The following is a 25,309-nucleotide window of genomic DNA, read 5'->3' on the forward strand; positions in this document are numbered from 1 at the left end:
CATCTGTAGTGTGTGCGTAGTGAAGACAGATGAGTTTCAAGCTCACAACGCGGCACAATGTGACTTGTTAAGAGCATGTCGATCAGATATATATATATTTTTTTCTTTGCTTGGCACAATCTTTTGCTAGGCTCTTTGCTTGGCATCGAAATAAAAATGATATTGAAAGTAGGACATTGATTTATGGAGGACATAAAACATGAAAAAACAACAACCTGAAAAAAAATAATAATAATAAAAACAGTCTATATAAATGGTTCTCAAACTTGTTCATGTTAAGGACCTCCAAAAATATGTGTTATGTATTGTGGTTGCCGACCCCCATCTCAATATTTTAGGGATCTAAATAATTATAGATTAGATTAGGGATTATGCGCTTGAGTAAACGTACTTGGTTACTTTACGCCACTGACTGTGGCTTTTTGTGAGTGATTAAGCGTTATTTAAACATGTTGCTGTTGGACTAACATGGAAATTGAAAGAAGGGGAGAAAGCCTACAGTGGCGACAATACAGAAAAAGCTAAGGTATGGCAACATGCAGTGGCGGTCCCAGGCTATATGGCACCCTGGGCGAACCAGCAGTGATGGATATTTTTGGATATTTTTTAGTGGTTATTTTGGCCTAATCGCGGGCGCCTCCTACGCTCCACGGTGTGCAGTCACATGCGGGTTAGGTTAAGTTTTACAACAACACAAATAGTAGCTCTGGAAACAAAGTCCAGCCACCAGCAAGTGAAAGAGACAACAGAACTCTGACTAGAGCCTCCCAAGCCAATATAAAACATTTTAATAAAACACAATAAAACACTACCTTATATTTTTAGTAGCAGCTTAAATATGTGCAGGTGTGCAGAATATACAATTACTAATCAATAGCAGCAGTGCTCAAGCAAATGCGCAAGAGGAGTCAAGCATATATACATAGGAAGTAGAATAGGAGAAAAAAGAAGCAGTATAGGACTATTATGAATGGTTGAAGTATGAACATGATTAGCCAACATGCAAAAATAAGTCTGCATGCAATCAGAACTTTGGCTTGTTAGCTAAAGTATGGAAAACAAGGGATGGCTATAATGATCTGAGAATATATCTACTGTATAACAGGCTAGATCATATAGGCTATACGAGAATGGCAGAACAGGTCATGTCACTAGTTTGTGCTTGAACAGAATGTGAGAGTTGATCTTACGTTTGCAGGGCAGAACTTGCAGCCTAGTAGCAGGCCAGCAGCACTTTTTTCCCCTCATCATCATGACGCCCCCCCAAAGTGACGCCCTGGCAACATGACTGGTGTCTTGCACTCGCACGATTTATTTTAAGAAGTACATTACATTTTTTCCCCTCGTTTCTACAGTTTCTTGGGCTGGATATGGCAGCCTGGAACAGTTGTTGAAGTGCAGCTAAACTTGGAATGTTAGTAAACAACACATTTGACGTCGTGGGGTATGAGAGCGTGTTATAGTAAACGTGCCACAATTAACAACAATGAATTGCACCTGTGCAGCTGACCTGCGGAACCTGGGAATATACCATTCTGTCAAGATGGGGAGAATAAAAGTGTGGAGAATATAATTATAATACCTTGTTAAAGTGACCATTTTGTTACATTTTGCATTTGTAGTTATTTTACTGTAATTTAACAACATAATAACCAGCACAGATAGACAAAGAGACATTCATGGATTTACATTTAAAAGTAACTTTTATTTCCCCCCCTGGACCCAGGGTTGGCAGCTGCATACCCCTGCCATACCCAATTGACACCCCTGCTTCTGAGACTCACACATCCAATCCCTCATCGCATTAATTACTTTCCCTACACTGGTCTATCAATAAATGTGTGTAATCTCTGCTATTTGCCAGATAATCACTGTGTTTACATATTTATATCCATAATAATAATACACGTTTCCCTTAAAAACCCGCAATATCCACACGTTTCACACAGAAGTAATGTCTTTGCTAAATAGTTACTATATCGATTGTAAATCATTGAATCGAATCGTATCGTATCGCCTGAATGAACCAATATCGTCCATGTATCGTATCGTCAACCATGTATCGTGATATGTATCGAATCGCTATTAAAATGTATCGTTACACCCCTAGTTTAAGTGGTTAAATTCTAACGTGACACAGACGCGTTCTAGGGCATTCACGAATAGTGATTTTTAGTATTCTAATTATTTGACCTCAAAGTGTTCAAATAGTCGAATATTCGACAGGACTGGCCAAACTGTCAAATATTAAGTAAGCAAGAGGCGAACATTGTGAAAATAGCCGATCTGCTATTTTCACAATATTTGTCTGCGGAACCGAGTCACATTAAATGTAATACCTACAATTCCAAGTGCTTGTCAGGGTGGGGGTCCCCAGTTCATATATGTTTATTTTGGGGGTCACGGCCTAAAAAGGTTTGAGAAGCCCTGGTATAGAGCATTAACAAATTCATCCACCAGGGGCCTAGCCAAGCTTTATAAACTATATAAGAAGAATATTCAACTTCGGTGAACAACGTCGAATAGTGACTTTGCTATTCCAATATTCTAATATTCTAATATTTGGTGAATTCCCTAACACGTTCCAGATCAAAGGTTTGGAGGTCACTGCAGCAGACAGTTGCACTTGGCAGTCTTCTCGTTGCTCTGGCCGTACAGCTGCGTGGCCAGGCTCTGGACCAACGTCCAGAAGTTCTCAAAGGAAACGCTCTGGCCGCTCTCCACGCCCATCTGGGACAGCAGCTGGTTCACACCGTCTGCCTGCGACACAACGAGAGAGAAAATACATTCATGCTAGTTTTATTTTGTTTACTTCTCTCCTCTACCCCTACGTTTCTCTTGGACCCCAGTTTATAATATAAAATCAATGTTAAAGGAGCTATAGTCAACTTTTTCTTGAAAAACGGACGCTGAAATAAAAATAATGTTTTGAAAATATTTTATAAAAAAGATTACGTTTCATGTTTTTCTATTCAAAAATGACCACAAAAAGCGTAAAATAAAGATAAAATAATAATCTTTGGTCATTTTTGAATAGAAACACACATGAAGCTTAATCTTTTTAATAAAATAATTTCGAAACATCATTTTTATTTTAGCGTCCGTTTTTCAAGAAAAAAGTTGACTATAGCTCCTTTAAAGATGGGGTCCTGGGATATTCCCCCCCCCCCCCCCCTACAACATAATCACCAGATATTAAGATTTGGAGGAAACTTCCAAAAAAAGTGTACAGAAAGTGTTAAAATTATATTTTTATTTGCCCACACCCACACCTGTTCATATGCCTGGATGATTTTATGATGTAATTATATCAGTGTATTTCAACTTGTCCTTTTGACTGAAATCAAGGCTTTCAGCTTTCAGGAAGTAACCAAAAATACACAGGGAAGACATATTTGCATATTATAACCACACCTGAGGGTCTATTAGAGTAATGCAGGGCTCTTCAACAGGGGGTCCGGGACCCCTAGAGGGTCCTCAGAGTTACTACAGGGGGTCCTCCAAATCTTTGTGTGATAGGAAAAAAAATCTATTTTTTTATATTAATCACTTGAACCATCCATATTCTGAGGGGTTGCGAGGCGTTGTGAGCTTGTAGATCAGCTATTTTCGGCTAAGAGGTTTGGTGTAGAGGGGAAAAAGAGCAGACTGAGTGAAAGGTCAAGTTTATTAAGTATTGACAGTTGTGGTTAAAGGAGCTATAGTCAACTTTTTCTTGAAAAACAATAAAACATACAACATACAATACAACAATAAAAATAATGTTTTTATAATTTTATCATAATTTTATAATATTCACTTCATATAATGTGTTTCTATTCGAAAATGACCACAAATAGCGTAAAATAATGATAAAATAATCATTTTGGCCATTGTCAGACCGACACTTTGTTTACATGCTAGTCTATAGACTAGGATGTAAACAAAGTGTCGGCTCTACAATGAAAAAGTTGACTATAGCTCCTTTAAATATCTGAAAACACAAATTGACATGAATCCAAAATACACTGATGATTGTGCTGGCAAACAATGAAAATATATGGAATCTATGAACAGGTTTTGGGGGTCCCTGTGTGGCGGAGAGAGTCGCAGCCCCAGCCTGAAGCCTCAAAAGTCTAGTATCTGCCCTCGTTCCATAGGGATATCCCTTTGGAGTAACGGTTAAGATATTGGAATTTCACGCGGGAGACCTGGGTTCGAAGCGGGGTGGGGAGGTCTGATTCACCTCTGTTACACCTGCTTCATCTCTCTCTCAACTAAGGGGTCCTCCTTGGCCTGAAAACGTTGAAGACCCCTGGAGTAATGTAACTCTACAGACACAGAGCCTCGCAGCTCTCAACGCTGCGAGGCGTTGAGAGCTTGTAGATTGGCTATTTTTTGGCAGAGAAGTTTGGTCTACAGTTACAGTATGTTTGCTCTAGGAAAGACCCGGCCCACAATGTTGAGAACCACTGAAAATAGACAACCGAAGTGTGACAGTACTGCCGCTAGAGGGCGCCACCCCGCTGGGTCATGTTAGTGGTCCAAACTCCACTTGAGCTGTTGGGTAAAGGGATGATTATTTTAAGGACACGTTCAAGTAATCCGACAATGTATAAAGTCACCCTAACAACTTGTTTTGTTCTAAAATCATGGCCTTTTTTCCAATTTCCTGGAAAGTTAATATTTTGGTCAATAAAGTTCTAAATGTGTACCCTTCAGTCTTTGATGTTTTTAGAAATGAACTGGTATCTTTTTTTTATTGGCCAGTTGTTGTGAGTTTGTGGCTGACCACCATCTATGAAAGATGACAATTGACAAAAGTAACAAATATTAACATTAAATATCATTAAACAATCATTCATTAGTGTGCAATAAATGTTAAAGGGATATTTCACTTTAAAAAAAAAAGAAAAAAAACTTTTGGTCATTCTATCATCTAATCAGGCTTTTATGAACACCCTGGACAGATTTTAATTTGTTTGATTCAATATTAGATATTTGATGTAAATGTTAGCCGATTTTTTTTAAATACATTTTTGAACACTGCTCCTACAGATTCTGGCCTAAAATCACACAAAGCGGTACACAGTATCTCTAAAGTCATGTCATCAATATGGATCTGTCCCATTTCCCATAGTCCCTCCTGATTGCCTACCATTGCCTTCTAAATGTTAAGTATGCGACCTGACGGTCGCTTATCTCCCGATTGATGTAGTCTTACTGGTAGAGTAACGCGAAAGTAATGTAACGATTAGTGTAATTCATCACTTTCTCCTGGGAGTAATCAGCTAAAGTAAGGCATTACTTTTTTCAAAAGTATGTTTTGTTTTGAATAAAATGTTTTAGTTTTAGTCATAATTTAGTCATCTGAAATGTTTGATTTTTAGATTTTAGACTAAATCTACGGTTTATTTTGTCAACAAAAAACTATTTGGGCAGACCTTGATGGTGTTGTGATGTGTGATTTTGATATTTAGTTGCATGCTGAAAATAGACAATCTACAAGTGTCACAGCGCGACGCGTTGTGAGCTTGTAGATCTGCTATTTTCAGAGTGCAACATCCGAGCGCAACCAGACATGAAATTACTAGTCTTTTACTTCAACAGCTTCTCTATTTGAAATTGTCAATATATTGAGACTGAGTTTTATTCAATTCAATTCAATTCAATTCAATTCAATTCAATTCAATTCAATTCAAAGGCGCTTTATTGGCATAAGAAAACACATGTTTACATTGCCAAAGCTTTAGTCATCATAGCTTAGTTTTTATTCTGTTTTATTTTGTTTCGTCAGTAAAAAAAAGGCAGTTGACAAACTTTTCCTGTCATAGTTTTAGTCAACGAAGTTAACACTGGTTTAGAAGAGTCTATTGCCGGGTTTCCCAAAGCGATTTTAACCCATCGTAGCTCACGCATGGTCGTAGAGACCAAGGCCGGACCGCCATGTTCCCAGGTGTACACGGGTTCGGGCAGAGCGACTTATTTAGCCCCCTACAACTACACCATCATTCAGATTTCACAAACAAAGTGCTTAACTCACATTATGCCATAAACGTACTACACGTCTTTGATCTGTAGTGCCATACACGCAATAAACGTCTTTTTAATTAATCAAAAGTTTTATATTTCATAATCTAATTTTGATCGCCAAAAACTGCTCCAAACGCATGCTGTTTGCCTCCGCGACCGGACTGATTTGACTGTAGCACCGTTTATACAGTCCGACGGGAAACACAGTCCGGATGTGTTAACTAAAAACTTTCATATATACACTTTCCCGTGCTCCCACTCACTCGGCTGATTGAGCCCGCGATCGCGATCGCAGGCTCGGAACGTGTTATAGAATGTTAGCAAAAAAGGCCTGGCCAAAATGTAAACAGTGTGTCTTTCTTCTTCTATTTGACGATCAGATAGTAGGAGAGCACCACTTGGTGGTTTTCAAAGGCCATTGCAGTCTAAAATTACATGACATTTATAAATGATTTAGACATCTTGTACATGTTCTATTGAAGCCCAAATCTAATGATAGGATATAAATATATATTTTTTCCTTTGTAAGAGGGGTAGTGTGGCTTTCGATACAAGCATAGATTTATATGTGTAATTTAAGTACAAAATATGGTTTTGGCCCCCATAAAAAGGTGAAATTAAACAAAATGGCTGGCACCAGTGTGGTAGATTTTTAGGGTGGCATTCTTAATAAAGTCTCACTCCTGTCTAAATACGGTACAGCTTTTTATAATTACCCGTATCCTCCGTTTTCTTTAATAAGAAGCCTTTTTATCCGATCACCGTCTGTTTATCTTAATGGGGTTGGTGCGCATGGGGAACGCCAGGAAATACATGGGAAAACAGAAAGCGATCGGATAAAAAGGCTTCTTATTAAAGAACACAGAGGATACAGGTAATTATAGAATTCCGTGCCGTATTTAAACAGGAGTGAGATTGTATTAAGCACTTTGTGAAATGGTGTAGTTGTAGGGGGCTAAATAAGTCGCTCTGCCCAAACCCATGCAAACACGGGAACATGACGGTCGGGGCTTGGTCGACAATGCGTGAGCTACGATTGGCTAAAATCGCTTTGGGAGACCCGGCCTTCGTTAACTGTGCAATTTAAGCAATATTACACGAGAGGGTTGCTTTACCTTGGTTATACATGCTTATGGATATGGCTATGGTTCTAGTTATGTTTTATGTTATGTTATGGGTATATTCAGTACCTTGGTCATGGTAGGAAACTGTTTGGTCACCAGCTTTTCAAACTGCTCCGAGTTCAGTGTCGCTGCGTTGTTCTCTGATGCTCCGTGGAACTCTGTGACCAGTGTGTTGAGAGCCAACTCCAGTTCTGAATACTGTAAACATAATAATAGTAGGTCTCAGTCAGTGTTGATTTTGTCGCTAAAACTATGACGAAAAACGTTTGTCGACTACGTTTTTGTTCACTGACAAAAGCGAAATAAAAAGTAAATAAAAACTAAGCTGTGATGACTAAAACTAAGACTAAATATATTGACAATTTCGTCAACAAATTAAAAACTAGACTAAAACGTTAGGGAGGGACTAGTGGAGGAGAGTAATTTTATGTTTGGTTGCTCTCAGGTGTTGCGTGTTGAAAATAGCCGATCTACAAGCTCGTTGCGTGAGCTTGTAGATCTGCTATTTTCAGCACGCAACCACGTGTAAAACCAGTCATTACGATGCCATCAAGGTACATTTTAGTTGACAAAATCAACTGTAGATTTAGTCGCCTAAAAATGTAGGATATTTAGTAAACTAAAATTAGACTAAAACTAAAACTTTTCAGGTGACTAAATTGTGACTAAAACTAAATGACATTTTATTCAAAAGACTATGACTAAAACTAAATCAAAATGTGCTGTCAAAAACAACATTGGTCTCAGTTTATTATGAAAACCGGCACATCCTGTCTGTCAGTCAGTCAGTCCGTCCGTCCGTCCGTCCGTCCGTCCGTCCGTCCGTCCGTCCGTCCATCCATACAGTCTATTGCTGTACTGACATCACATTGTTGACTGTCAATACATCAATAATAAGCCCATATCTGGGAATTCCCATATATTAAGCCCGTGGCAATGCCCCTATTGCTCCATATGCACGTGCCCATGTGCACACACGCGTGATCTTCCCGCCCTTAGGGCGTCTTACTGGTAATAATGATAATGATGATGATGATGAAATTGAAACGTGAACATTAACCTCTGGAGCCGTGATTTCCTCACAGGAAAAGGTTGTGAGCTTGTAGATCTGCTATTTTCAAATGCCTCTTTCTTGGGTAATATTAGAGGTTTGTTAATTGCCTTTGACGCAACACTCCAGATGACAGTGAAGTGAGGATTTAAGGACTTTTAAGTCCTTTATAATACTTAAACAAAAGAAAAAGAAAAGAAAAGAAAAAGACTAATACACCAAACATGATCAACAAACTATCTTTATATTACAATCGGTTAAGAGGCCGAGAGGCCACGCCCACATAGGCACAGTGCAGTCAGTCAGTCAGTCAGTAACGACATGTCCATGGCCCAGAGAGACCCACAGCCCCTCCTCAGAGAGAGAGCGCGCGCGTGTACACACCCCCTCCGACAGAGAGAGAAAGAAGCGAGCGAGCGAGAGAGAGAGAGAGAGAGAGAGAGAGATAGAGAGAGAGAGAGAGAAGCACACACGCAGCCCTGAGAGAGAGAGAGAGAGAGAGAGAGAGAGAGAGAGAGAGAAGCACACACGCAGCCCTGAGAGAGAGAGAGAGAGAGAGAGAGAGAGAGAGAGAGAGAGAGAGAGACCACACAGAGACGAGAGCGCATTTGGATCCGTGTGTGTGTGTGAGCAGGTTATGGCAGATAACAACAACACCAAGACATCTTTTACCTGCTCCGCGAAAAATACACTTCACGTGCGCATCCCTCAAAATGCATGGAACAACACAGACCCTACAGACACTATAATGATGGCCGTGCTGGCGTGCATCAAACACCAAGAAGTACCAAAGTACAAAGCACTCAAACATTGTGCGCGCGTGTGTAGCCTACTGTATCTGTATGCCGTGTTTGGCTCACACTTGGATCACACTTTCTACTTAGCCTAACTGTTTCACCGCGTTAACCGCGCTAATTATCAGACATGAAATTGGTTTCACCGCGCTAACAGACACAGAGCCTCACAGCTCTCAACGCTGCGAGGCGTTGAGAGCTTGTAGATTGGCTATTTTTTGGCAGAGAAGTTTGGTCTACAGTTACAGTATGTTTGCTCTAGGAAAGACCCGGCCCACAATGTTGAGAACCACTGAAAATAGACAACCGAAGTGTGACAGTACTGCCGCTAGAGGGCGCCACCCCGCTGGGTCATGTTAGTGGTCCAAACTCCACTTGAGCTGTTGGGTAAAGGGCTGACTATTTTAAGGACACGTTCAAGTAATCCGACAATGTATAAAGTCACCCTAACAACTTGTTTTGTTCTAAAATCATGGCCTTTTTTCCAATTTCCTGGAAAGTTAATATTTTGGTCAATAAAGTTCTAAATGTGTACCCTTCAGTCTTTGATGTTTTTAGAAATGAAATCAAAAGTTTTATATTTCATAATCTAATTTTGATCGCCAAAAACTGCTCCAAACGCATGCTGTTTGCCTCCGCGACCGGACTGATTTGACTGTAGCACCGTTTATACAGTCCGACGGGAAACACAGTCCGGATGTGTTAACTAAAAACCTTCATATATACACTTTCCCGTGCTCCCACTCACTCGGCTGATTGAGCCCGCGATCGCGATAACTGTTTCACCGCGTTAACCGCGCTAATTATCAGACATGAAATTGGTTTCACCGCGCTAATTATCATTAATGTCCTCTTTTATATGCAAATCGCTATTGCAGTATCATGTATTTGAGTGTTTTCTTTGTTGAAAGGTGTAAGTCATAGTGTTCTCTCTCTCGCTCACCCCCCCCAACTGACACCGTGGGAATGTTACTATTTTGTCTGGATAGAAATTAGCATTATTACACATACACTCCATGTATTGAAGTGATTATAAAGAGATAGTCACGTTTAAGTAATTAGTGTTTATTATTGAACATAACTCTTTTGCTTCAGTCATCACATCAATTTCAGTAGGCTTACTTTTAGCTAAGTGTAATAATAATAATAATAATAAATACTGTTAATTAATGACACACACACACACACACACACACACACACACACACACACACACACACACACACACACACACACACACACATACACACTCAAAATACATGAAGAAACAGTGCTTTTTGTGGGCAACATGGATTGGAGCAGTTGTGTTTGTGTGCATGTTCACACGCGAAGGATGAGCCCACCGAAGGCGGGCGAAATTCTAGTGCTATAAAAACGGGTCAAACATTAGCCAAATTGTCAAATAATTGTGACCATCAGGTCAGTTACTATCAAAACCTCCACCGGCTGTCAGTCTGTCAGTCAGTCAGTCACATCACGTCACGTCCCGTCACATCACGTCACGTCACGTCACGTCACGTCACGTCACGTCACACTTTTGCCCTACTCATATCTCCGCCACCGTTGCCCCTATCCATGCCAAACTTTGCACACATACTCCTTGGCTGCCAAACCAGAACCTCCACCCCTCATTTCTCACATGGCCCTCTTCTAGCGCCACCATGAGGCCGATTCTTGCAAAACATTTTTTTTACACTGCTCCCACAGATTTTGCCCTAACATCACGCAAATCAGTATACAGTATGTCTACACTCATGTCATCAACATGGATCTGTCCCATTTAGTGCCACCGTCAGGCCCCAATGGCACTTACAGGCCTATTTGTGTATACATGTGACTTGACGGTCCCTTATCTCCCGATTAGGGAGTCTTACTGGTGTGAGAAAGAGGCAACGGTTGTGAAAATAGCCGATGTACAAGCTCACAACGCCTCGCACTGCTTGTAGATTGGTTATTTTGACCATTACTATCTACAGCTGTATGGAACTGAGTCAAACTAAATGTGTAATGCCTCAACTCCTACATTCCAAGTGCTTTTCAGGGTGCGGGGGACCCCACCCTGACAAGCAAATAACAAATATGATTATTTTGGTGGGTCACAACTAGGGATGGGACAATAAGCAATATTATAGTATATCGTGATAAAAAGCACTCACGATAATCGTATTGTGGAGATTTAATTTATCGTGATATCGTCCTCCGTCATGCACTGGAATCAATTCAACTTTTATATATCCGGTACCACTTAAACCCTCTATAATTGGTAAAAGATACTTATAATATACGTACTTGATACAGTCTTTTTTTTTACTCTATCAAATGTCTTAAAATAGCCGATCTACAAGCCCACAACACGTCACAACGTGACGTGTTGTGAGCTTGTAGAGGCTACGTCGCAACGCAACGGCCGACGCTCTGTATGCGGACAGTATTCCGTGGGACGTTGCTCGCTCGCGTGCAGTGCGAATGAGGTGTCACAGCGGAGCACTTGAGCTTGTAGATCTGCTATTTTTGAAAAATCTTGAAAATGTGTTTGTGCAAGTCTTTATGTTTTGACCCGATTCTATAAATGTCTTCTAAATCCTTCAATGTTTTTTGAAAAACCCATGTTTCTGTCAGTGGTTCTCAAACATCTTCATGTCAAGGACCCCCAAAATTACATGTATTTGACCGCGGACCCCCATCTCAAAATATGTTCTTCCAGGGACCCCCCAAGAAGCAAATATTTGCGTTACAAATGTTTGCTTTTAAAAAGATATAAAGATTTGCACAAGTGGGACAACTCCCCAACGGCCAGTTCATTCCCGGCCGGTCCAGGCCGGCCATTAGGAAAAAATTCAAAATAAAATGTCGGCCTTCGTTCCATTTTGGGAGCTGGGTGGCCAACAAAGTAAATCGTCACTTGTCGGGCAGAAACCTTGTATCTCCAAGCTTCAAATGTGTAGATTTTTTGGCAAAGCAAAGCTCTGCTTCATCATACAAGGCTGTCGCACAAAAGTTGTGAAAACAGCAGTGCGAGGCGTTGTGTGCTTGTAGATCGGCTGTTTTCACTAGTTTGAATAATTTTTAAGGCTCAGGATTAGGGATAAATACAAAACAAACGGTTTTGGACATACAAAGTTTCCACCCAACAATGACGCAATATAACTCATGTAATTGGCCCACTGGCTTGTCACTTTGTCACAAATCTTTGAGTATCAGCAACGCTATAAAGAGAGAGATATCTCTCTATAGCGCGCAATGAGGGCCTCTACAACTCTTTTTCCCGGGCTGAATCAGGGGCCCAGCCTGTCCCTGGAACCCACAGCTGAACCACCGCACTAATATACGCTATGATGTTTGCAAATAGTCACTCAGGGGTGTCGCACCAAATTCTGGGCCCTGGGTCCAAGGATTCACTGCGGGCCCCCGAGCGATTATTTTGTGCTTTAACTATTGAAAAATGGCAGATATACAAGCTCACAGCGCTTGCAAGCTTGTAGATCTGCTATATTTTAAAAATCACGAGAATTTTTGCAAATCTTTGAATATTTCAAATCCTTCTAAGGTTTTTTTTTTAAATTTCAGTGATGCTCAAACTTTTTCATGTGAAGGACCCCCAAAATGACATGTATTTGGCCAGGGACCCCCATCTCAAAATGTAGATCCAGGGACCCCCCAGAAGCAAAATTTGAGTTACAAATGTTTGTTTGCTTAAAAATGCATGAATTAAAAGATTTCCAAACATTTTCACGACTTTTCGAAAATAGCTAAAGTATAAAATAATTAAGGCCCCTCCACCTTGGGCCCTAGTAACTCAGTCCCACTCTCCCCCCACCTTCCCCCTGTGACACCCCTGCGGTCACTCACTGTTGACTTTCTAGGTGTGAGCCTGTGACTCCATGAAGGGTTAGGGAGTGTGCGGGTGTGTGTGTGCGTGACTGCGTGTGCGTGACTGCGTGCGTGCGTGTCATGTGTGTGTGTGTTTGCGCGCGCACGCGCGCGCGCGTGTGTGTGTGTGTGTGTGTGTGTGTGTGTGTGTGTGTGTGTGTGTGTGTGTAATAAGAATCCACATTTACAAAGTAACTAAACCTTTGAAATGCATGTAGTGGAGTAAAAGTACAATATTTGGATCCGAGATGCACAGTAGTGGAGCAGAAAGTATTGGAAATTGGAAACGTGAAATTGGAAAACGCGCGAATAGTACAAACTCCTAAAAAATGTACTTAAGTACAGTACATGTACATCACTGGTTCTTGGATTACCTTTGATCCTAGTTTGCTGAGGCTGAGTCTCTCTTAGGGGCGTAACGATACATTTTAATAGCAATTTCGATACATATCACGATACATGGTTGACGATACGATACATGGACGATATTGGTTCATTCATGGCGATACGATACGATTCAATGATTTAAAACCGATATAGTAACTATTTAGCAAAGACATTACATCTGTGTGAAAGGTGTGGATAGTGCAGGTTTTTAAGGGAAACATGTATTATTATGGATATAAATAAGTAAACACAGTGATTATCTGCCAAATACATGGACATTGTATATTAACAAACCTGCACTTTGACATGAATCCAGAGATTACACACATTTATCGATAGACCAGTGTAGCTATATGGAAAGGAAAAGTTATTAAACCCCTCCTTTTCATTTTTTTCTTCTTAAAAATGCTAAATACTATGGACAAGTAGGTAGCCAGTTCGATACGATACAAAATAAAACAATCCGATTCGATTTTAGCTGTTTTCATTTCGATATACTTCGATTTTTTAAGTTAAAAACGATATTTCGATACAGTTACTATATCGTTACACCCCTCGTCTCTCTGCGTTGTATGCGTTTACAGTGCCTTGCTTGCTTTAAATCACTCTGGATTCATCTGATAAACGCTTACATAGTAAATAGTAATGTCATACATTTAGGTGAACGTCTAGAAGTCAAAGCATGAAGTCATAAATGTTACCTTCTCCGCCATTGTTGCCTTTTTGATTCCAACAGGACAGAAGCAGGAAGAGTCTGACTGGTGTTAACGCAGTAACACTGTGGTGAACGCACACACACACACACACACACACACACACACACACACACACACACACACACACACACACACACACACACACACACACACACACACACACACACACACACACACACACCCCCACACACACACACACACACACACACACACACACACCACTCCTACCACACACACCACTCCTACATTCCATAGAATCCTCCCACTTTGCAAGAAACCGGATTCCACCTTCCTGTTCAACATGTGCAGCTCTCTCTCTCTCTCTCTCTCTCTCTCTCTCTCTCTCTCTCTCTCTCTCTCTCTCTCTCTCTCTCTCTATTGTAATTCCACTACACTTATTTGAAAAGGTTAATTACTAGTTACTTTGTAGATTTAGATCATTATTGGGAAACTTGCACTCACCACTTCATATTATCTATACCAGGGGTCTTCAACAGGGGGTCCCCAGAGTTACTACAGGGGGTCCTCCAAATCTTTTAGTGATAGAAACTTTTTTCTCCTTTTTTATATTAACCACCTGAACCCTATAGCGTCCATATTCTGAGAACTTTAGCCAAAAATAGCAGATCTACAAGCTCACACGTTGTGAGCTTGTAGATCGGCTATTTTTGGCAAAGAGCTTTGGTGGAGGGAAAAAAGAGCAGACTAAATACAGAGTGAAAGGTCAATTTTATTAAGTATTGACAGTTCAAGTGGTTAAATATCTGAAAACCCAAATTGACATGAATCCAAAATACACTGATGAAACAATGAAACTATATGGAATCTATGAACAGGTTGTGGGGGTCCCTGCTTCATCTCTCTCTCAACTAAGGGGTCCTTGGCCTGAAAACGTTGAAGACCCCGGATGTATACTTTGGCTGTTTGAAAAGAGACGATCGACAAGCTCACAATGCCTCGCAAAGTGATAGCTTGTGCACTTGTAGATCGGCTATTTTCAAAATGTAGATTTTTTAATACTTTTTGAACTTGCTTTTTACTCACGTACATTTTTAATACAGGACTTCAATTTTACTACTGTGTACTTCTACTTTGCAGTATCGATACTTTTACTAAGTATCGTAAAACGAGTGAGTACCTCTTCCATCTCTGATGTTCAGGCAGATAGATTGCTCCTAGCAGGGACGTGTAGAGAATGTTAGAGAGGCAGGGGCTGACATTTCTAAAATTCTCTTACATTCTGCCTTGGAAAGGGGGCATTTGCATTTCTTTCACCATAGTAAAAACTGCATTCATGGTCTGCAGAGGGCACTTTTTTTACAGACGGGTAAAAGGGCAGGGGCTCAAGCCCCCTTTGATGTCTATGTATGCACGTGCCTGGCTCCTAGTATCACTGTCCTGTGAATCCACTCTGCTGTCTGTGGAATCACATTACCTAATAGCGCCTGAGACGGGCAGACATACAGGTCTTTGTTTGAACAGTGATAAGTGCATTTACACGCGTGAAGGAACGTGAACAGACACACAGTTTGCAGATGTGTTCCTGACTCCCTGCTCTTTGCTGGTGATGGAGAGTAGGCTACATGTATGTTTCTGGTCATTTGTGAAGACTGCAGCTTCCAGGGCAACATCTCCATAGTCCGACGACCCAATAGTGCGACGGTGGTAAGGTTTACGCATAGTTTTACTGAGGTTAGGGTTAGAGTTAAGGTTAGGTTAAAGCATAGTTTTACTGAGGTTAAGGTTATAGTTGGGGCGAATCCGATACTTCCGTGACCACGAGAGCAAAGGTCCGTTTCTCAGTGGTTTCGTCAACTATGAAGGTTAAATAACAAATTGAGCTCCAATTTTCAGTCTCATTCACTTACTATACACTATACTATACTGTATAAACTGCTGTGGAAATGATTGATTCTGGCAGCTTGGAACCAAATTGACCCTTACGGTTCTGTAACTCTGAGAGTGTACTTAAATGACACTAGCTAACTAAACTAGTTAAAGGTGAAAATATCCCTTTATGCCATACAGTAGTTGCCCTTTAAGCCATTTTCTATTACGGTCATTTTTGACCGGGAACACTAAAGATTCAAACGACTGAAATTTCCGTGAAAATGATGTTCACTTATTGTTACTACTATATGCCTAGTGGTAAGCACAAGGTCTAAAAAAAACAAAACAGATAATTCCTTTTTTTTTTAAAGTTATGATTAGGGCTGAGACTTTAACTGATTCATTTCGATTAATCAAGTACAGAATTGTTTACAAACATTGAGACTAAATGCACAGCTGAAGGTATCATGTAATCAATTCCCACCAATCCCCAAACCTGTTGTTTTGGGGAGCGCTGGTTTCATGGGCTAATTTTGGTACCTACCTGCGTGCGCATCTAGTTCTTATCAGTGTAACGTGGACCAGAAACCCGTCCATATGGCCAAGACAGATGGTGTGACCGAGGTCAGTTTTTTCCCTTAGGCGTCTTACTGGTATGGTTAGTATAAGTGTTAGAGTTTAGGTTTAGGTTTAGGGTCAGTACTGTATAAGTGTTAGAGTTTAGGTTTAGGTTTAGGGTTAGGGTCAGTACTGTATAAGTGTGCTTTGAGGAAAGCAGAGCAGTCCAGACTTGCAGTAGTGACACATTTTGCATTCTATGGATGTTTGGAATTCCACCATGAACACACCGCTTCTGTCATCTGGTGCATGACAGCACGCACGCACGCACACACACACACAGTTTCACCACACATAACCTACATTCCACCATGTGCTGATGAATGATACGATCTACTGTGTTGATAGAATCTGAATCGAAATAACACACGCACGCACGCACGCACGCATGCACGCACGCACGCACGCACACACACACACACACTATATATATATATATATATATATATGTTACAGGGTAACTGGGTAACTCAGGGAGACTGGTAAGAGCCCGGCGCTCGGGGGCGAAGAGCAGGACCAAGGTCCGCTGGCCTTCGCGCCGCTTGCAATGTCGTGGACAATCGAGTGGCTCCGCCTGGAGGACGTTGTTGTGGCGACCGCTTGTTCCGCCCTGTGCGGCACGGCAAGCGCTCCGTTTCTCTAATTCTCTGAGACGCAAAAAAAACGTGACATATACACCACTTTGTGGGGACATTACATAGACTTCCATTCATTTTTATGCAAGTCCTGTGGCCTTACCCTAACCTCTATCCCTAAACCTAACCCCTAACCCTAACCCTAACCCTAACCCTAACCCTAACCCTAACCCTAACCGTTGTGGGGACCTACTATTTTGTCCCCACACTGTCAGAGGTCCCCTGCAGGTGACTGTGTGAACATGCGTTTAGTCCCCATAAGTATAGCTAGACAAACTCACACGCACACACACTCAGTAGGCATTTCAAACAAGATTTTCCACCTTTTTTTGCTCTGTTGCCAAACAAAGCCAATAACCACGTTTCAAAACTGTCCTGCATGAAGCGAGGTGATTCCGGAGGTGATTCAAGGACTGCATTACCCATACTGCTAAAAATGTACATCCGGTGAAATCGACGTCTGTGATTGGTCTAACTTCTTCTTCTTTCATGTATTTGCGGTTACCACAGAAGTAGCTTACTGCCCCCTGTCTTCCCGGCGGAATATTGCACTTCAGCAGAAATCCTTGAGCGAGTGTCTTTCTTTTACAAATGATTGCACTATGTTAAAGATGACGATAAGAGAGTCCACAGAGATGAAAATCACTACATGTCAGGCCATATGCTGGCCTGGATAACTAAACTGAGTGTGATTTAAGGGATATATTTCAGGAAACAAGTGTCATTCGCAATGCATTCTGGGAGTGTAGTTTGCACAATTTTTAAAATAATGATGCACACAGTCTTGTAACCTGCCCTTTTTCAGCTTTCTAATTAATTGTATATTTAAAATAATAATAATAATAATAATAATAATGTCATGATTCCTCACCAGCCGAGATGGCTTTGTCCGAGGCTTAAAAACTTTTAAATAAATACTTTATGAAATGTCTATGGAAGAAATTAATGGGGAAAACGCTTCCGACACAAGACACTGTGATGTGTTGTGAGCTTGGAGTTCGGCTATTTTCAGTTCTTGACACCACACTGAACTAAGCATATTCAAGTCAATACTGGAGATGTAATGGCGTAACGGCATGGATTTCTATACAGAGAGGGCAATTCTTTCAACATAAGATGCTGCATTCAAGTTCAGGAGAGTTTGGACAAGGCAATTCTCTTGAATGCTGCCTTCAGGTATGACATGGAAAGCGGGCATTCGCATTTCTTTCACCATGGTAAAAACTGCTTTCATGGTCTGTTGTTACAGACAGCAGACAGATGAAAGGGCAGGGGCTCAAGCCCCCTTTCATGTTTATGTGTGCACGTGCCTGACTGCTCGCCCAGGCCAGTCAAAACAGCGAGTCCTCCTGCGTTCATACTTCATCATCATTTGGGATTTGCTATTGGAACGGAGCGATTTCTTTAATGTGTTAGAACACTAGCAGATCACCGGGCGGGTAGCATTAAACAGTACAGGATAATATTCTCACTCACTCACTCACTCACACACACGCGACGCGAGTGGGCATTATAATCATTTATAGTGTATTATAATCACAATTATAGCCTAATCCATCATAGTGTATTATAATTAGGATATTTGTAAATACATTTTAACAATTTATATTGTGTTATAATCACAGTTAAAAGGGTCAATTTGTTTCTTACTGATCTTGATGTGGTGCGGTGTGGTGTGGTGTGGTGTGGTGTGATGTGGTGTGGTGTGGTGCTAAAGCTGCAGTCGAAAAAGGGCTTTTTTAAAGTGGGGTTAACTCTGACAGTGTAACGCAGGGTCTTCAACGTTTTCAGGCCAAGGACCCCTTAGTTGAGAGAGAGATGAAGCAGGGACCCCCACAACTTGTTCATAGATTCCATAGTTTCATTGACAGCACTGACAGCACAATCATCAGTGTATTTTGGATTCATGTCAATTTGTGTTTTCAGATATTTAACCACTAAACTTGACCTTTCACTCTGTAATTAGTCGGCTCTTTTTCCCCTCTACACCAAAGCTCTTTGCCAAAAATAGCCGATCTACAAGCTCACAACCTGAGCGCTATTTTTGGACGCTATAGGGTTCAAGTAGTTAATATAAAAAAAGGAGAAAAAAAGTTTCTATCAAACAGAGATTTGTAGGACCCCCTTTAGTAACTCTGAGGACCCCCTAGGGGTCCCGGACCCCCTGTTGAAGACCCTTGGTGTAACGGGTCAATTTGGTTCCATTTGTACACTGTCAGGGTTAAGGGGAGGCCTTGCAATGTCAAAGTTTGAGAAACACTGCTTTACAACCACTCCCTATGGAGACTTTAAAGTGGATACGGCGGGTCACATGTGTACATGCGTTCTAAAAAAGCCACAGTGAGTGTCCATGCCATTGCCATACACGCAGCAGCAGAGCAGTTGTCGCTGCTGGCAGCAGCAGGTGTTCAGCATCGCGGGTGGCTCATTTATTTTAACCCGAGCCTCACGCACACGCGCGCGCGCGCGCACACACACACACACACACACACACACACACACACACACACACACACACACACACACACACACACACACACACACACACACACACACCCTGACTGATGACTTGTGACACACAGTAGCAAAGAAGCACTCAACACAACACACAAGCGGACCAGTCTTACCCGGGACATGGAGCTGTAAGGCCTGACATAGGGTGCTTTTAGGTATAGCCTATATGCTTGGCTGGAAGGGACATGGACTGTATCTGACGGGATCTGGAGTCGCTTAGAGAGGTAAGTGGCCGTTGATCTCTCTGTCTGTCTGTGTCTGTGTCTGTCTGTGTCTGTCTGTGTCCAGGCACGTGCACACATAGACATCAAGGGGGGCTTGTGCCCCTGCCCTTAATCTGTCTGTAAAAAGTGCCCTCTCCAGACCATGAATGCAGTTTTTACTATGGTGAAAGAAATGCTAATGCCCTCTTTCCATGCCATACCTGAAGGCAGCATTCGAGAGAATTGCCTTGTTCAAACGCTCCTGAACTTGAATAGTACAGCATGTTGAAATAATTGCCCTCTCTGTGTAGAAATCCATGCCGTTACGCCACAGCTCCAGTATTCACTTGGTTCAGTGTGGTATCAAGTGCCGAAAATAGCCGACCTCCAAGCTCACAACGCGTCGCGCTGCGACGCGGTGTGAGCTTGGAGGTCGGCTATTTTCTATATTTTCATCAGAAGGCCCCTTTTAGAAATGTTGGCCCCTGCCTCTCTAACATGCTCTGTACGTGCCTGTCTGTGTCTGTGTCTCTTTCTCTCGCTGTGCGTGCGTGCGTGCGTGCGTGCGTGCGTGCGTGCGTGCGTGCGTGCGTGCGTGCGTGCGTGCGTGCGTACATTCAGTGCATGGTGGCAAGTATGGATTGATTGATTGAATACTTTAGGAACAGTTCACGGAGACAGGTACAGGGAAGTACAACACAATTTGTTTCTCCATGAAATATGGCTTATTTCCATTGGGGTCAATTCATTGAGTAAGTAACATGACGGAAGTAATGTATTTAATTACAAACTTTCACTTCAACTCCATTACATCTGAGGCAAATACTGTTGCCTACGTTTTACTCCTCTAAAATAATTTGAAAGCTTTAGTCACTGGTTACGGGTTTACTTTGATTATTGTTACATTGAGTAGCCTATTGTGCAACATTGTTTTCTCACTCAACAGTAAACAAACCAACATGAAGTTTAAGTGTGTAGAGGGTATCTGCACATTTCTAAAGTGACAATTTAAGGACTTTTTAATACCTCTAAAATGAAAAATTAAACATTGGCCAAATTGTCAAACATTAGAGGCAGAAATTGTGAAAATAGACGATCTACATGCGCATCAACGCCACTTTGCGAGCAACGCCTTAGTGTGCTGATTAAGTTTACAATGAATAATAAGTGTTGTACAAAGTAACACTGTTCTTTTTGTCAGTAACGAGTACTCTAACGCATCATTTTTTTAAATACAGTAACTCAGTTAGTGTTACTACATGGTGCGTTACTCCGTTATTTTGCGTTACTGAGTCTATTTTTGTATGCAGCTAGAGCTGAGCGTAGTCCTGAATATTCCTGTGTCACTCACATGCAGACACACACCCGTGCACCGATACACACCACTGCCAGACAGAGCCGCGCTGAGACGTGCTGTGGTGGGCATGTTTGTGTTTAGATAGAATGGGATCACTTACAGTAGCTGACTTTACCCGTCCGCTTATCAGTCACTGCAGCAGCGTGTGGTGGACAGCTGTGCGTCCTGACATTATAGATGAGATGATTGAGATCGTCTTGTAAATCCATGTTTCTTCCTTTATTAACTACACACAACAAGTGGCTATTTTTGTGCTGCTCGCCGCTAATTGTTAAAATCAAAGTCCTTTGCGTTGATGCATGTGTTGTCACGATTCACGGTCAAATCCGTCGCTGTGTATATTTCGTTAACCATGACATTTTTGTTAGAAGAAAGCTTTGAAATATATCATAACTATCTTCCTGTGGTCGTAAGGTAATTTTCCCTCACGCTTCTGATGGTAAGGCATTGCACATTATTTCAGAAAGTCTTGAGGGAAATAAAGTTATTTTGTTTATGTTGTACATTGCTTGCAAATAAAAAGTACATCTCAAAGTTATTTTGTAAGTAATGCCACGAATAAATAATAAATGCAATCTAAGAAATCCCATAAATTAGAACACAAATATATAAGAAGTAGTGAAACTAGCTGACCTACAAGCTCACAAAGCGGCGCGAAGCGTCACGTTTTCACTCTTTTGGGTCACAGGCAAATGTCTAAGTAAGCCATTTACCATGAGAGGGAGTGGGTTGTTGGCTGATTTACCACTGTTTCAGGGTTGTGCCACGAGCCGACCCTGAAGCTTTTCTACCACTTTTTCTATATAAATGAAAGAAAACACAGTTGTAACTTGCAAGGATCTTTAGTTCAATCATTAATTGTTTCAGAATACACATATACTTCCGCCACAGGATATAGTCCCATAAACAACAATGATTGCAGCCACATTCACTGGCCAAAAACAAACAAACAAAACAAAAAAGACATCATAACCTAGGCTACTTCACTGTACTATCACTGTGGCACTGGTGAAGTCCGCGATTCGTTTCCATCGCACGTCCACGTGCACGCAAAGTGCTCCCATCCCATAGACAACAATGGATTTTCAGATCTTTAGAGTCCATTTTCTCCAAAAAAGAATTTTGATGCCAAGGATGGCATGGCGTTCTCGCTAAAATAGTACAAACATGATAACATAGATCCTCCTCCTTGTTTACCATCTGAACCGGAACTAACGGTGGGTCAATCGTGAAGGTCGTCAATTGGGAATTGTGAGCTCGATCTACTTACGGCCTTCAAAATAAGAGAGTGGCCGCGAATGGAGAAACTGGCCGGCACTTTTTGGGAGGCGCATTGATCTTGGAAATGTTACAACTGCAACACAAAAGTGGGCGGGGTCCATTAGCCAACTCAAGGCTGCTGGCCTATTTACCACTGTTTTAAACCAATCAGAATCCAGTATTTGAACAAGTGACTAGAAAAAGTGGTAGAATCTCTCTTTTGGGTCACAAGCTAAAAGTTTGGGAACCACTGGTGTAGACCACGTTGCTTGGCAGAGTTCAGTACAATGCGCATGTAAAGTGATGAATGGGAGCCCCTTTTTTAAGTAACTAAAAAGTTACTTTTCACAGTAACGCATTTTTGGTGTAAGTAATCAGTAAAGCAACTTTTGAAATGAAGTAATTAGTAATGGTAACTAGTTACTGGTTTTCAGTAACCAGCACAACACTGGTAATGATACACACTCTGGACGTCATCTTGAATGGGATTCAAAACATAATAGTTCTGTGATTAAAATCAGCTGTGTGTCGAGGAACGCACAGCAGTGGGAAAACGTGAATGTAGCCTAATCATTAAAGGACAACTTTAGTTTTTTACAACAAGGGTTCATATTTTAGATTGTAATTAAAGAATATAAAAGATGACTGTTAAAATTATTTAATTTACTTCTTTCTATTATTTTAGAGATTCTTATTTCAGTGGTTGGGGGCATGCGTACAAGTGGCTAAATATGTCATTTTACACAGAATAAGCCCATTCCCAAGATACAATGCAACCTTTCATGGTTGGATGTAATGTATGGGGGCTAGAAGTGTTACTGTAAATAGCAATGAAGAAACTGCTGGCTTATTGTGTCTAAAAAAACATATTTAGCCACTTGTACGCATGCCCCCATACGTACGCATGCCCCAAATTTTAACACAGTAAACGCGATAAAACAATAGAACGAAGCAAATGAAAACATTTTAACACTCACTTTTTCTTTTCTCCAATTACAATCTAAAATATGAACCCTTGTTGTAAAAAAACAAAGGTGTCCTTTAAGGCTCATGTATATTAGAGCAGGGGTTTTCAAAGTGGATGACGGGGCACCCTGGGGTGCCGTGACGGCAGTCCAGGGGTGCCGCGAGATCATTTGATAATATATAAAATAAAAAACGAACGGTTTTGGACATACAAGGTTTCCACCCAACAACCACGATATGCTATAAATATAAGGTGCTGAGAGTGAAAATTATAATGTAGGGGTGCCTCGGATTAAAAAAAAATATTCACGGGGTGCCCTGAAACAAAAAGGTTTGGGAACACCTGTACTAGAGTCTCACGATGTTATCACGCAGCACGTTTTCGTTCACAGGAAGTAATTGTTTCTTAATTGACTCTTGATATAAAAACACACAAAAAAATATATATACATGGCGGAGAGAGTCGAAGCCCCAGCCTGAAGCCTCAAAAAGTCTAGTATCTCCCTCGTTCCATAGGGATATCCCTTTGGAGTAATGATTAAGATATTGGACTTTCACGTGGGAGGCCCGGGTTCAAAAGCTGGGGTGGGGAGGTTCGCATCACCTCCGTTACAATGGCGCCATGACCCGGACTGAGCTTTCCCCGTAGGAGGAGGTCTAAAGGGGGGTGAGTGTGGCGGAGAGAGTCGCAGCTCCAGCCTGAAGCTAGCCTGATTTCAGACTCAGCTCAAGCTTTACTCTGAAACTGTGCCCTATTCTAAACGATTTACGGGGGAGGGACTTTTTGCGAGCGTAAGTGATCGCGGCGCATGGTGCTCGCGACACACGGTGATCGCGACGCACGGCCGCGGCGTGTGCGTGTGTTTGTGTGTGTCTCTGGCCCCTTTCACATTAAAACGAGCTCCGTGGAAAATGGCTATTTTTTATGTGGTCTTTAGATGAAAACGCAATTTGTCCGTAAACGCGGTAATTTGCATGCTAGGTCGCTAGGTGGCGCATGACGGCATGACCGCACTGCCGAAGTTCCGTTCTACTCCCTAGCAGCCAGAGGACTAACAAACAAACAAAACCCATAATTCGCAGGCAGCAGCATGGCGAAACATCGCACCAAAGCAGATATTTTTCAATGGACAACCATTCAACTATACGCGCTGTGGTCACACATTTCTAGACACCAATGTCTGTGTAACATCCATGCATTCACGCAACTGCGAGTCTGCGATGCTGCTTGATTTGGAGTCGTACTCGCTGACTTGTTCAACAAATGCTCCGTCGATTGGATTTTACAAAACAGACCCCCGTCACATTGAATCCTGTTTAAGAAGAGCTTAAAACACAACTTTCTAATGTTACATGTTGATGACGTAAGGAACACTAAAGTCGTCTTGTTTACAGAGTAGGATATGCGAAAATAACAAAGCTCAGAGTCGCAAATTCAATGATCGCTGCATCAGCACACACAAAACACGGGCAAGAGAGAAGAAAATCAATGAAATGGACATCACGTTTAGCCGATTCAACCATTAGTTATTGCTCTACATGCAAGCATCTCGCTACGGCTGTTTTGTTAGGCGACAGCCAGCCTGAGCCAGGGAGTGCACAGAATAATAGAGAGGCATGGGCTGAAGGGCCTTTTGGTGGACAATTCTGTTGATAAAAGTTAAGGGGTCCAGCCCCCTTTGCTGTATGTGCGCACGTGCCTGGTGACAGCGCATCACATTACAGACTGATAATTTCAATCCCACCGTTTCTTTGCAAAAACACATTTCTTTTAGAAAACATTTGTATTCTTGTTTCTCCTAGTTTTATTGTTTTTAATGTGTAAATATGGCACTTTATTATGGGGAAAAACGGGTGTATTTTCCTTTTTTAAATCGCTAAAATAGCGCATTTTTGAACACATTTCCTTAACGGTTAATTAACTGATAAGGCCTTGCGGTTATCGGTTAAGAAAAAATCTCCATTTGGCCAT

The 25,309-nt window shown here is 41.5% G+C and overlaps 1 protein-coding gene across 1 annotated transcript; it reads right to left on the reverse strand.

Annotated features, from left to right (window-relative positions):
* Positions 1 to 1,811: 1,811 nt before the first annotated feature.
* Positions 1,812 to 13,992, reverse strand: s100v2 (S100 calcium binding protein V2). The gene is made up of 3 exons (XM_080749521.1): positions 13,940 to 13,992; positions 7,203 to 7,334; positions 1,812 to 2,760 (listed from the first exon to the last, which is right to left on the reverse strand). The coding sequence occupies exons 1-3, from the start codon at positions 13,949 to 13,951 to the stop codon at positions 2,605 to 2,607; spliced, it is 300 nt and encodes a 99-aa protein (XP_080605647.1). The 5' UTR covers positions 13,952 to 13,992; the 3' UTR covers positions 1,812 to 2,604.
* Positions 13,993 to 25,309: the final 11,317 nt, after the last annotated feature.

The sequence above is a fragment of the Nannobrachium achirus genome (assembly GCF_963921795.1).
Source record: "Nannobrachium achirus genome assembly, chromosome: 2".
NCBI classification, from domain to species: Eukaryota; Metazoa; Chordata; class Actinopteri; order Myctophiformes; family Myctophidae; genus Nannobrachium; species Nannobrachium achirus.

Coding starts and splice junctions, on each gene's coding strand:
- s100v2 (XM_080749521.1), bottom strand. Junction 2,761..7,202: donor AGTTTCCTACCATGACCAAG/GTACTGAATATA, acceptor GTTGTGTCGCAG/GCAGACGGTGTGAACCAGCT.